Source organism: Phocoena sinus, chromosome 2 (assembly GCF_008692025.1).
Source record: "Phocoena sinus isolate mPhoSin1 chromosome 2, mPhoSin1.pri, whole genome shotgun sequence".
NCBI lineage: Eukaryota > Metazoa > Chordata > Mammalia > Artiodactyla > Phocoenidae > Phocoena > Phocoena sinus.
Genome location: NC_045764.1, coordinates 6,431,084 through 6,446,035, shown reverse-complemented (window position 1 = coordinate 6,446,035; position 14,952 = coordinate 6,431,084). Strand labels below are relative to the sequence as shown.

General features: G+C 39.0%; 1 protein-coding gene across 3 annotated transcripts in view; it reads right to left on the bottom strand.

Moving 5' to 3' along the window:
* The window catches only part of MINDY3 (MINDY lysine 48 deubiquitinase 3), a 95,207-nt gene that overhangs the window by 46,514 nt on the left and 33,741 nt on the right, over positions 1-14,952 (bottom strand). For all 3 annotated transcript variants that reach the window (XR_004348523.1, XM_032623199.1, XM_032623198.1), the window contains exons 9-10: positions 11,694-11,764; positions 6,258-6,338 (exon numbers count right to left, since the gene is read on the bottom strand). Coding sequence is in view for 2 of the 3 variants with exons in the window: in XM_032623199.1 (XP_032479090.1) it covers positions 6,258-6,338; positions 11,694-11,764 (152 nt within the window). In the remaining variant the exon portion in view is untranslated. The remainder of the gene's footprint in view (positions 1-6,257; positions 6,339-11,693; positions 11,765-14,952) is intronic.

The following is a 14,952-nucleotide window of genomic DNA, read 5'->3' as shown; positions in this document are numbered from 1 at the left end:
CTGCTAATGGGTGGGGTTGTGTTCCTGTCTTGCAGTTGTTTGGCACAGGGTGCCCAGCAATATAGCTTGCTGGTCGTTGAATGGAGCTGGGTCTTAGTGTTGAGATGGAGATCTCTGGGAGAGCTTTTGCCGTTTGATATTACGTGGAGCTGGGAGGTCACTCTTGGACCAATGTCCTGAACTCGGCTCTCCCACCTCAGAGCCGGAGCATGAAGACCCTGTCAGCCACATGGCAGGGATCAGCTCCACGGACTGCAGGGGCCTGTAGGGGCACCCAGGTGCCAGGGGGGGACCATCCTCCCACAGCAGCCTCTAGGGTAGGGCCCATGTCAGACCACCGGGATCTACTGAATTCTTGTAATCAAAGACAACTTGGCACACTTATGTCCCCTTTCCCCCCTTTATCAAGTACTAACATGCCTATATCACAATGTGAAATAAATCTTCGGTGTTTTCTGCTAATTTATTTCTTTAACAGCAATCTATAGAGCATGAACACTGTGCCTGACACGGTTCTTGGTGTTAGGAAACAGAAACAAAACGGACCAAAATCCTGCTGTCATAAAGCTGACTAGTGAGGCAGGTAATACATAAAACAAATAAGTAAGATATATAGTATGTGCCTAGTAACCAGGATTTATTAAAACCTTACATTTCAATAAAAAGACAAACAACCTAATTCAAAAATAGACAAGGGACCTGAATAGACAATTCTCCATAGAAGATATACAAATGGCCAAAAAGCACATAAAAAGATGATCAACATCATCAGTCATGAGGAAAATGTAAATCAAACCACAAAGACCACTTAGCTGCAACTAAGAGTCCACATGCTGCAAGTAAGAAGTCTACATGCTGCAACTAAGAGCCCGCAGGCTGCAACCAACACCCAGTGTGGCCAAAATAAATAAATAATATTTTTTAAAAAAATCTATTTTTGGGGGAATTCCCTGGTGGTACAGTGGTCGGGACTCCTCACTTTCACTGCCAATGGTGTGGGCTCAATCCCTGGACAGGGAACCAAAATCCCGCAAGCTGCGTGGTGCGGCACGGCCCCCCCGCCAAAAATAAATCTATTTTCAAGAATGAGCGGGAGAGAGAATCTTAATGAAAAGGGGGAAAGGACGGGGTTGAGCTTTTAGAAAAGGTGGCTAGAGAAGGCCTCACTAAGGAGGTGACACTTGAATGCTGACCTGAAGGTAGGAAGGAATCCTTTATACAGACATCTGAATCAAGATCCTAAAGGGAAGAGCAGGGGCAGAGGGCTTGCCTCACTTTTGAGGCAGAGGGACGGCCACCGTGGCCAAGCAAGACAGGAGGGGAGAGTAGTAGGAAATGAGATTAGAGGGCAACAGGGAATCTGATTAGCAAAGGAAGGGCCTAGGGGGTCATTCTAAGGACTTTGGCTTTTACTCTTAGTGAAAAGGGAGCCAATGACGTGAAGTGACTTACATTTTAATGGGCTCCTTTTAGTCCTGAATTGAGAAGCTACTACAGACCCATGAAGGGCAACAGCATGGTCTAGTCATCAGTTAGGAAGCTAGAGCAATGACGGAGGAAAGAGAATTCTCCAATTTGTCTTTCAATTCTTTCAGTAAGTTTTCAGTTTCTCTTTCGTCCTTCAAATGTTCTGTCCTTATTGCCTCCATAATTTCATGGATATAATAACTTCTCTTATGGTTTTTGGTTTTTTGAAGTTTTTCTTTGATGCCTTCACTGTCTCTAATCTTTTCGGTTCCTTTTTCCTTATTTGCTTTTATTTCTGTTTTTCTTTTTCTTTTTTCTTTGGCCAAGCCACTTGGCTTGCAGAATCTTAGTTTCCCAATCAGGAACTGAACCCGTGCCCCCTGCAGTGAGAGCGTGGAGTTCTAACCACTGGAATGCCAGGGAAGTCCTTGATTTTTGTTTTTCACGTTAGCATTCCTCAAATATCTGATGATCCTTGGTGGTCTGCTAATATGTGGAAAAACTAAAAAGCACTGTCTGTGTGGGCAGGAATTGGAAACCTCACTGTGAGATTATTTGGTTGGGCCGTTTCATTGCAGTATCTTGACCTGGTCAATTTGGCCAAAGAAAAATAAATTGCTTTAATCATGAGTGCGTACATTCAACAAGTGCAAAGCTGCTGAGATCTAATCATTAAAAACACACATCTCATAAGGCTTCTCACCCCTCATCTATCCGAGCCACTCTATCACCAAGTCCTGTCAGCTTAACTCAGGTATAAATCTCTCAAATTTATATGCAGTTGATCCTTGAACAATGCAGGGGTTGGGGGTGCTGACCCTCACTCAGCACCATCGAAAACTCACATTTAACTTATAATCGGTCCTATGTATCCATGGTTCCTCTGTATCCGTGGTTCCGCATCCACGGATTCAACCACCTGGGGATCCAACCAACTGGGAAGTGTGTAGGATTTGCTATGGAAAAATAATCCGTGTGTAAGTGGCCCCGCTCAGTTCAAACCTGGTGTTGTTCAAGCTGTACTTCTATCCATCTCTATCATCATTCCCCTGGACCAAACTACACTTTGCTCACCAGGAAGACTACGGGAGTCTTGTTCACCTACTCCTAGGATATCCTTCAGTGTCTGTCTTCCACAATTGGCCAGAGTGATCTTTACAAAGTGCATTTTTAGTCCTGTTCCCTTCCTTCATATCTCCCCCCCAAACTACTCCCACCGATTTTTAAAGTCTAGTGGCGGTCCTTACTCTTAGAAGAGAGTCGCATGGGCTGCCTACCTTTGCAGCCTCCTCCCGCCCCCGGCCCCGCCCCCAGTTCTCAGCGCTCCCGCTCTTCTCTCCGTTGTTCACACCACAGTCCTTTCTTCTATGGCTGTTTGCTTACTCCAACTGTTTCTTTAAGTAGGGAATGCTCTTTTTTCCCTCTCCCTGTAGTTTCATCTTACTGATGCCTCAGGGCTCACTTTCAACATCAATTCCTCAAGGAGACGTTCCTAATCTTCCTTAAAGCTTTACAGACCTGTGTTTTGTTAGCATCCATCACAGCTGTAATTTTATAAGTGTGACTCTTTGATTAATGCCTTCCCCGTTAAAATGCACACTTCCATAAAAACAGGTGCCTAATCCTTTCCCTTACCATGTATTCACAGCACCCTGCATAATACCAGGCACATATTATACGCCCTGTAAATATCTGACAAGTGGGTTTATACGTGAAGGCAGAGAACTGCAACTATTACCACCTCCAGTGTGTAAGTCACATGAAGAAGGTGACTGCTTTTCAAAGGCATTTTACAATGCCAAATTACAGACTGCCTTGAAAACTGTGACCTTAAAACATGCTTTTTTACTTCATCGTAATCAGGACAAAGAAATCAGCACACAAAATACATTTCCAGACAAACAAACACACCAGTTTTACAGAAAAAGATATAAACATTCATATTAAGGTCTGGGGCAGGTGGGGGGCCGGGAACAAAACTCTGTTGTTCATTTCAGGCCAAGAACATAAAGTGAACCTACCTACCAGAAACAAAGAAACCAAAAATCAAACAGAATAACAAAAACAAAGCCATAGCTAAAATTACTTGTGCAAATACATAAATATCCAAGAAAGAATGACCAAATAATGGATCTTGTTGTAACATAAAGAAAAGCAAAATTGACAGTATTTTCTATATGATAAAGACTATATAAATACTGCTTCATTTAAAAAAATTTAAAATTGGACCTAGTAAATGCTATCAAGTATCATCAATGTTATTTACCATTTACATGTTCTTCCAGCTTTAGAATACTTTATTTCAAAGGGAAAAATTTTTTACCTGTAACTCTATAAAGATAACATGTTCAAGCAATCCGAATTCAATTGTGCTAAAATTCACGGAAAAGGAAGTACCCGTGCTTTTAAGAAGCTTCAGAGTGAGTCATGAGGACATATTTTTAGAAGATATAAACGTCACTGGAACCCAACTGTAGGAAATTCGTGCAAAGGCTTTATTCATTAAACTAATGAATTTCTCTACAGTACGTGCCAGTCTATATACCAGATGGGGAAAACACAAAGGTAAGTATCAAAACAATCAGTACAAAATTTAAGAGTTCTAAAAGAGAGATAAGGTATTTGGAATACCTGGTCTTTATGATTTATAACAGTAGAAGAACCTGAAATCTTAACGTAAGCTTTTCTATAATCACTTCACGTGTGTGTACACTTTCCTATCAGGATTATTAGCAGCTTCAAGGATGCAAATACATGAAGACAGATTTTAAAACCCTGACTGACATCCACGGTGTACGCTGAGTGTGTTTTGTCAGGTCCACAACTGGTGTGGCAGGGTTTTTAAAGTTTTTCTATGTACTTCATGGCTCAATTCCACTTTTCAATGCAGTGGCTGGGGCCTACGGATAAGAAGATGAATGAGAGAGTCCGTGCCCCACGCAAGGCTCACTGCTGACCACGGGCCATGCAAAGAAAGGCGCGGGTAGTAGCAACGGTGCCTCATGTGATAAATGCAACAGCACAATGGACCCACTGCTATGGGAACAACAAAAAATACCAGGACAGGTAGGTAAGGAGTGTCTACTCCATAGAAAGGTGGGTATCATTCACTCCCATGAATCTCTCAACACACCTAACATTTCGATGTTTGAAAACAAAATGTCTGCATATTTACATAGTGCAAGTGACACTGTTCCTTCTATTAACCTCCCGTGAAACCTCTTCTGCTGTTTTGACAACAAAATCATTTCTTAAATATCAATCATAAAATTTAAGGTTTAAAATATTTTTATCTTACTATCTTTTATATTTGACACGTATAGTTTGATAGAATTTATTAGTTTTCCTAATGTTAAAGAATAGGGTTGGTGATAAAAATAATAATTGGCTTGAAAATACATTTCTGTATTTGAATTGGAATTGATTTCCTTTTCTGGAAATTTGTAACACTTGACACTAAAATGAGTCAAATGATGAAATCCTCACAGGCAGGAATTAGTTGTTTAGGTTCTGTAGTTTACATTTGCTTTTAACTTCTTCCTTTCTACTTCAGGAGGAAAATATATAGCAAAAGCTGTCAGACGAAATGTAACAAATCAGTATGGTCTGTACTCTTACGGTTGTATTTTATAGCTTTCCCCGTTTAAGGAAAGGTAAGTATGTTCCTTTCACTAAATCCACTAGCTGGATGTTCGCCAGCACAATAAAAGTGAATACAGTAATAAATAATGAAATAGATCCACAAAACTTAGCACTGTCAGTTCAGTCTTTGGTACAATTTATACAAATCATACTTCTTACAGACACAAATAAAGTACTTTAGCAAGTACAAGCTGAAAAAGCACGTTGAGTAATCAGGAAAGTGCAACAGAATTAAGAAACATCAAAAATAGAATTATATATTTTCTTCCTTTAGTCCAACATCTAGCAACTCTATGTAGGCATACCAGAAATGTTTAATAAACGTAGAATAATGAAAACGGCAATGATGATGATGACAACAGCTAAGATATACTGGGCATTTAACTTGTACTAGGTACTGCTAATTGTTTCCTATTTAAGCCTGACAACAATCCTAAGAGCAAGGCACTATTATTAAACCCTATTTTAAAGACACGGGAGAAGAGGCTGAGCCATGTTAGGGAGTGGCATGGCTGGGATTCTAACGAAGGCTGTCTGACTTCAAGGCTCTTAACCACTCAATTGTGGAAAAAGAAATATTATAAAGGCTGGGATTTAGCAACAGTTTTGTTCCAAGAATTTTATAACAAACATATTCAAATGTATTTAATCTATTTCAATATTGTAATACTGTATCTACTAAAACTGTAGGAAATATTCCATCCTGAAAGAGCAACTGACTTGTATACCACTGAACTATTAATAGATTTTAAAATGCTTTTTCCTAGATGTTATAACTAAAACTATTTTATATCACGTAAGTTAGATTCTTATCCTCTCTGCAAAAGAGTAACCCAAAACATTTAATTTCAATTATTTTCACCATAACACAAGTGATTTCTGTAAAAAATCAAGAGCCAAAGTTCTAAAGTTGGAAAAGATAAAGAAATTATAAGTAAATCATGACTGATTTTACTGAAATGATTCCAAAACCAAAGCAGTACAACAGTACGTCCTTTAGTATTAACTTTTTAGATTTTGAAACAATCCACTTCACAGTGGGAATACACTGAAGTCTGTACAAAGATCCAAACTAAACATGGACTTATATTACTTGTTTGCCTGATGTCATACTTACAAAAAAAAAAAAAATCCTGCAATAAGCATACCTTGGCAAAAAATACGGTGAGGTGAGTTTCACTGCCGACAATCCAAATAGGGAATTTTGGAGATTTCAAGTAAGAACCAACCTAGAACAAATGTAGCAAAATAAATAAACAAATGAAAATTTTATACTGCCTGTTAAATATCTGCCAACGAATATCTGAAGCATAACTGAAGTGTCTAATTCATATTGAAAGGGAATAATGGATTGTGCCAGAATGCCTTACCCATAATGGTCAAATGCTAAGTGTAAAAATGAATGTTATAAAGACTGTCAGGGCTAAGTTTTTACTGCACCTTTCCACTAGAAGAATAATACAGATTTAACACAGCTAAAAAGAATTAGTTTAGCTCTAAGAATCATTCTCAGGTTTCACTAAAGATCCTAGATAAAATGACCACTTCTAGAATTTCAGATTGGTACCTCAAACCCTGAAACTATAACCTTGACAACAATTATCAGGAAAATAATTATAAATTAACAAGTGAGTAGATATATGAATAAATAGGGGGAAAAACCTTAAGAACATTCTGTCTTCAAAGAACCTGGGGCAACACAGTAATCTCTCTAAAGCAAAACACACACTCCCAAACATTTAAGAATATAAAAGAATCCTGTCATTTGATTCTTCATGGTAGGAAGTAAATTCAAAGTTTTACAGTATTAAGTCTCTTTAAAATATGTAAGAAGTTATACTTTATAGCCTGCCTTGGAGGTTATATATTTAATATAAAAATGACAGTACCCCAAATTTGAGAGTATCATTTTTTTGTGCGTGACCGAGAAAAAAAAGCTTAAAATTCAACAGACTTGTGAACTCGGATCACGTTCACATGAATCACCCACACTCTTAGATGGACAAAGACTCTGACAACTAACCTTACCAATCACATGTGCTGAATTTTCTTTTCTCACACAGACTCCCTAGAACTGGAAAATTCCAAGTGGCTGCTCGCAGCAGTCAGGGCCAACTATTCGCCCCTAACCAGCCAAAAGCCCTGCTCTGGTGCCCGGCTTTCAACCACCCTTTGGAACTGACTGCTATCATTAGGAGGGAAATGGGAAAGAGGCAGGTACTCTTGTATTCGGGGATCGTAAAGCTAGTATCTTTGACCTACGAGGACAGGGAGGGATGAGTGGATGTGCTAACAGCAGTGGTGAACCATCAGAGGAGGAAGGATGGTTTGAGGACAACAGAAAAGTGTTAACAGCACAAGGACAAAGAAACAGGAAAAGCTCTGGTCACAGTTCAGAGTGAAGGGATTTTAGAGGTGTTCAGTGCAAGGCCTTCCACTTTACATAAGGAAGCTGCGAACTCCACAGGACCTGTGCTTGGCCGGAATTCAGACAGCTAACTAGTACAGAGCTGGGGTCAAAGCTCAGGTTTTATAATTCCTCATGTGGCAGCTTTCTGTTACATCACGCTGCCTCTTGTAGTGAAAAGTTCAGGTGCTGTTTAACTTCTCCTTCAGAAAAAGTGTGTGTGTATATATATGTGTATGCATTTAAGGTAGAAGTAAAACATGAGGATAAAATTACAAACAGTGGGATCAAAGGGTAAATGAGTGCTGAGCTCACGAAGTGTTCGTAATAAGAAAAATAAATAAAAGAAGGCATAAATGGAGCAACCACTTTGGAAAACAGTTTGACAGTTCCTCCAAAAGCTACGTATATAACTACCATATGACCAAGTAATTTCACTCCTGGGTATACACTCAAGACAAATAAAAATATGCTCACTAAAGACATATATTAATGTTCATAGCAGTATTATGCATAATAGTCAAAAATCAGAAACAAGCCAAATGTCCATCAACTGATAGATAGAAAAATGAAACTGATATAAACTCATATATCATACAATAGAATATTATGTGGTCATACAAAGGAATGAAGTACTAATACATGTTAAAACATGAATGAACACTGAGAACATTATGCTAAGTGAAAGAAGACAGACACTAAAGGCCACATACTGTAGGATTCCATTTAAATGAAATGTCCAAAACAGGCAAAACTGCAGAGACAGAAAGTTGCCAGGGGCTGGGGAGGAACGAGGAGGTGACAGCTAAAGGGTTTAGAGCAGGAGTCCCCAACCTTTTTGGCCGGTTACGTGGAAGACAATTTTTCCATGGACCGGGGTTGCAGGGGAGTGGGGGGAACGGGGGGGGTGGATGGCTCAGGCGGTAACGCGAGCAATGGGGAGCAGTGGGGAGCGGCAGATGAAGCTTCGCCTGCTCGCTCGCCCGCCGCTTACTTCCTGCTGTGAGGCCTGGGGTTTGGGGACCCCTGGTTTAGAGGATCTTTTTGGAGAGAGGAAAACATACTGAAATTAGATAGCGGTCATAATGGCACAGCCCTATGAATATATGAAAAACCACTCGATAACACACTTTAAAATGGTGAATTTTATGCATGAGTTATATATGAGTTTTTTAAAAGGTGCACAGCCAAAAGCACTGAGTTACCTTTTATCTCGCACGTGCGCGCGCACGCGTACAGGGGCAGGAGAGGGAAAGAGAGAGAGAGAGACCTAGAGAGCCCGTGAGAGAGACTGTTTCATTTGTCTTAATGAACACATATGAGCAAAATGATATGAAAATGTTCATTTCAATTCTAAAGGGCAATTTGCTGCACTATCAAAGAACAGGGAGATGTTCAGATCAGATTCACAAAACTAATACAAACACAATTATTCCCTTAATGCCATTTCTCTAAATGTTTGATGATAAGTGAATGTATATATATTTTCAGAAGGATATCTACAGTTATATACAGATGGGCACCAGAGTGTAAGACAGAGTGTTTTTTTTTGTTTCTGTTTTGTTTCTTTTTTTTTTTTTTTTTTTTTTTGCCGTACGCAGGCCTCTCACTGTTGTGGCCTCTCCCGTTGCGGAGCACAGGCTCCGGATGCACAGGCCCAGCGGCCATGGCTCGCTCACGGGCCCAGTGGCTCCGCGGCATGTGGGATCTTCCCAGACCGGGGCATGAACCCGTGACCCCTGCATCAGCAGGCAGACTCTCAACCACTGCGCCACCAGGGAGGCCCTGTTTTGTTTCTTTAATGCTGTCTTAACTCAGCTTTGAGGCCCTGACTGGGGGCTGGTCAATTCCCTTAAAAAAGACAGCTCATAAGTCCAAACCCCAGACACCTGACATGTCTCCCCACCCCAGGCCACTCTGCATGGCCCTAATCACTCTGGAGTCAGGCCCCAGACAAAAGGGACAACTCCCAAGCCCAGAGCTCACCCAAACTATTCAAACCAGCCAGGTCACAGGGAGCCCAGGCAACCCAGCTAACTTCATCCCAATTTCCACACGTAAGCTGCTCCCTAGGGCTGCAGCCTGCTGTTGCCTTGTCCCCAGGTATAATTCTCTTCTTGGCCCTGCCTGGTAGCATTCTCTTGTTTGGAGCTGTAGGTCACAGAGTTCTGCCTTTCATCTATCTGAGTATCAGTGTGCTGTATCCCACCATTAAAAATATCTTTAAACCTAGAAAACACCATAGTTACCGCTAGAACACTAGAGCAGTAACACTAGGTTGGCACTAGAGCAATAATACTGGAGTAACAGGAGAATATACAGCAGCTAATGACTTCCCACTAAGATCTTGGGGATAAAACAGACGTTCCTCTGTTCTATCTAACCGTTAAAGAAAAGCAAATGCACATATTTAGAAAATTACAATTCTGGTGAAATTGTCTGCTCATTCATTCAACAAATATTGACTGAGCATCTAATATGTACCCAGAAAGACAATGTGCCTGCCTTCAAAGAGTTCATATTCCATTAGGGACAACAGAAAAACAAATTCAAGATTAAAAAGAAGATAACTAAATCAATAAAAAAGATCACTGCAAAGTGATTATTCCTATGAAATAATGTGAAAGAGTCACTGAGGGAATGGTCCAGGAAAGGGTCTTTGAGGCACAGTCTGAGGTAGAGTCTGAAGGAGAACGTGAGCCATCCATTTAAGAGCTGGAGTATTCCAGGCAGAAATGAAGTAAGTACGAAAAGGCTCACCAGGCAGGAAAGGGCCTGGCGTGTATGAAAAACTGACAGGAGACCAGCGTGGCTGGAGCACAGCAATGGAGAGAGTGCAACCAACTCTGGAAGGACAGACAGAATCCAGACCATCAGGGCCTTAAGGCCACAGGGTGAAGATTTCAAAGTATATCATCTTCACACCCTATCTGCCTGCAAAACACACACCACACACTTTTTAGAAAACAGCTTCACTGACGTATCTTTGACATACAAAAATTGTATGTATTTAAGGTGTACAACTTGATACCTGGATATATGTACACACCGTAAAAAGATCACCACAATCAAGCTAAGTAACATATCCACCGCTTCTGTGTGGTCACCATTTTTTACGTGCACACACACTTTTAGGAATATGAGCGTCTGCGGGTGTGCTGGGGAGGAGATGCAGTTTGATTCTCCAGTCGCTAGGCTGCCTCAGAATAGCTTTACCTTGTGTAATTAAAGTCACTGAAAATATAAGAGTTGCTACTGTTTGACAGTACAATTACTACTAATGAATAAGGGCAGGATGACACCTATTTGATTATTTGATTATCATATCCCCGTCACCCCTGTCCAAGTGTTGTCATGAAAGAGGAATGCTGTCTGGTAAAAAAGAAAGGGAGGGGAGGAAGGGAAGGAAGGCAGAAAGGAAAAAAGAAAGAAAGACACTGTTACTGTTACTAAAAATAATCAACCACTGCTATGGAACCACCATTCTAAAATGGAAAAGAATATGAGAGCTACTTCCTTCTTTCCCCAAAATCAGAACATCTTATTAAGCGCAAATCATTAACGATTTAAACTCCATTTAAAACTATCTGGAATATCCAATAGGTATTTCAGAATGTGCAGGAAAGCTATGAAATATATATCAAAAAACGAGAGTTTCATGGCAGTTCCTAATTCTAGCACATGTGTTAAAGAGTTTAATGCTGTGAAGTGCTTGGATTTTGTTTCTTAGTGTGAAATCAGTTTTCAGATGAAAAAGACAAGTTAGAATTTCAGGCATTTAGCAGACTCTTTTTCTTTGCCTGATAAAGTAGTATCAGTTTTTTCAGCGAAGCATACTGTTAGTGAGGAACAGACAGGGCATTCTTTCCCCTCAGTTTACCCAAAACTATATTTATATTCGCTAATGGATATCTGTTTTTATAAATTATTTCATGCTGGGTTCTGCCCCCGACCCTCAAAAAGGAACAAGCCTCAAAAAATAAGGAGACTCAGCATGATCAGCCAGCTTAACTCCATCCTTGATAAGCCTGTCAGTTCAGGAAGGGTGGTCAGAACAGAACTGAGAGTACACACTGTCTGTAGTAAGCTAAAATATGTTGTCCCACGAGAAAAATGCTCTCTGCAACAGTGGACATGTGAATAAAAACCATTCCAAGTATCTTAAAAATCAACTTACCTTACAGTATCTTAATGCTTCCATTAGTGTTAAGAATCCTACAGCTGCTTGTTCATGTATACCAAGAAGTTCTGCAACAAAAAAGTTAGCACTGCATTAGCACATAAATCTGAAAAGCACTTCAGTGTAAATATATATGTAAACATATATATATTCTACACCAAAACTTTTACCCAAAACTATACTTTAAAGCTCAGCATATATTTATTGTTAGGAGTTGATTGTTAGGAGTTCACATCAAGTCATCATGACAGTACTGCTCATTATAAAATACCATTAAATTAGGTAGTGGGTAATGTGATCCTTCAGATGTACATTAAATGTATTTATAAAACTTTATATTCAATGTTAACTTTTGATGGACATTTGATACCATTCCTCTCTCCCATAAACAAACACAAGCAGCATGCTTAAGACTGGGGAAATAAGGATGAATAGAACACAGTAACTGCTTTACAAAGGCTAAGAGCTTATCAAAGGAGGCAGATGAAAATACTTGTGCTCTCTGTTTATATGAACACACACATCCTATAGTAGTATTAAAGCATCTGCTTACTGTGTTAGGGAAGGCGTACACAAGTGGTAACATCTGAGTTGAATCTTGTAGCATATGTAGGAATTTTCCAGGCCAAGAAGAGGATAAGAAGAAAATTCAAAGCAGAGGAAATGGCAAAGAACTATGATAAATCAATGTATCTAAGGGGTGAAGAATTTGTCAAAGCTTCCTTAAAGGTTTCTAGCCTGGGGAACTTGATAAATGGTGATTAACTAAGGGAAAGAATTAAGAAAAAGTAGGTTCTCAAGTGGCGTGAAGAGAGAATATGAGTTTGGTTTTAGACAAGCTAGGATGGAGGCGCCATTAGGACTTCTAGCTAGAGATGGATACACAACTAGAAGTAAGGCTCAGGAACACGGAATAGAAATCAGGGTTGGATGTCAAGTTTGGGGAATCACCTGCATAGAGATGAGAGCTGACATCATGGAAATGGGTAAGAAAGAATAGAAAAAGCATAGAAAATGAAAAGACAGATTATTCCACATGAGAGATGTAACTGTGATGGTAATAAAGTCTTTTCAGACTACAGCTTTCAGCTAAAGTACATCAAGTACCACTATAATAGTAATTTGGATCCACACATATTTCTAAAAAGCATGTTTTTTTCCGGTTAAAAATTATGTCCACTGTAAACACAATGTATATATAACTCTACATCCTTTTTACCATCTGGTTATATATCATCCATTTTCCTATTAGGATATTATGTTTTTCTTATCAATTAATGTAATAATATCAACGTATTTGCTTTTGTTGTAAATATTTTACTGTGTACCCTGAAGTACAACATCCAGATGGTGTAAACCTAGAACTTGTTGCCTAAGCTTTAAGCTTTGTAAATTCAAAATTAACAGAAGGCACGTATACATAGAGTTTGTATTTTTTCACAAACTTCTTACAGGCAGAGAAGACATAGTGATAGTTCCCAAATTTTGGTTATGATCCTTAGGGATGCCTAAGTCCCTTTTAGAGACTACATGAAACCGAAATGATTTACATGAAAAGACGTTAATTGTCTTTTTCACTCTTACTCTCTCATGAGTGTATAGTGGGGTTTTCCAGAGGCTAACTGATACGTTATTTCCCAACAGATTGAATCTATAAACAGATATGAGAATCCAGCTGTCTGCTAATAAACTAGACATTAAAGGGATCTGCAAAATTTTAAAGCAATGTCACTCTTCTTACGAAAGTTTTTTCTTATTTGGGAAGATAGTTTAGTTTAAAATATTTATATTTAAAGTAATTTTAAAATGAATACGTCTTTTAAAATTTCTCAGTCTTAATTTTTAACAAAAAACCCAGTGATTATTATTTTCTTATAAACCAAATAAGCGAGAGCTTTTTGGGATCCTCACTACATTTAATAGTGTAAAGGTCATGAGACCAAAAAAATCTGAGAATCGTTGAATTATAGCCTTCAAAGGAAAAAGAGCAGCCCAAACAGGCAGTGATGGTCCTCCACAGCCTTTCGAATTTTTTCCTCCTCTTCCTTCCAAAATGTAAGCAGCACTAAATGTTTTCAAGTTCAAAGAATACATGTTAAGAAACATTTTCACACTTTAATTTCTAAAATCAGTTACCACCACCTAGTGTTACAACTAGATACTACATCATCTATTTCCTTAGAATTGTAAACAAATGTCTAGAATAGTATATTTATAATATCATGCTACTAAATATAGCAAATTAGCTGTTCATAATTCTTGAATAATGAATTGTTCAGATTAGGTCAGTAATCACATGTTTAGGTATGTTGTTTGAATGGTAGCATTTTAAAAATGTGTTAACTCCTATTTCCTTAAACAGGACATGTACTTATAATTTTTATCTTCTTTTGATAGCTAAAGTGCATCATTAAGAATATTTATTGGACAAAGTTGTAATTATAGTGAGGATATACTATCCTCATATTAAAACTTACAGAATTTAGTTATAAGAGACTTCATAAGTCTCAAAGAAGTCTGCTTACATTTGCAGAAAGTTCTAATAATTAAGTCATTACATTTCAGAATTTTCTGTCTAACTTCGTTTTCTTACCCTAGCATTTAAGACTAATCATGGTGATCGTCTACCAACCTTGCCATTCAGTCAGTGGCACTGTACCTAAATGCAGAGTTTTGTATTCCTGAGTTCGCTTCTCTATAGCCTTCTCCTCCACTCCCAACTATCACTTCTCACTACTGTCAGGGTGTCTACAGAAGTCCTTCTTGGGCCTTTCAAACTTGACGCTGACTTGGAAAGCAGATAACTGCACTACATTTATTTAACAAACATGCTCTGGGTGCCGAGTATGCAAACGAACAATGCTAAGCACAGTGTAGGAGTACAAAGGTACCACTGGGAATATGAAGACGAAGAAGCAAAGAGCCTCTCTGCAAACCATGTATCTGATGAGGGGTTAATATCCACAATATATAAGGAACTCCTACAACTCAGCTGCAAAAGACCAAACAACCCAGAAAGCAAAACAAGACGCCAAAACAAAAAAATCTGGGCAAAGGACTTAGACATTTCTCTAAAGAATACATAAAATGGCCAACGGTATATGGAAAGATGCTGAACATCACTGATCATCAGAGACGTGCAAACTGAAACCACAATGTCAGGCTAACCATCCTCAAGAACACAAAAGATAAATGCCGGCGAGGGTGTGTAGAATCTGAATCCTTGTACACTGTTGGTGGGGATCTAAAATGGAAA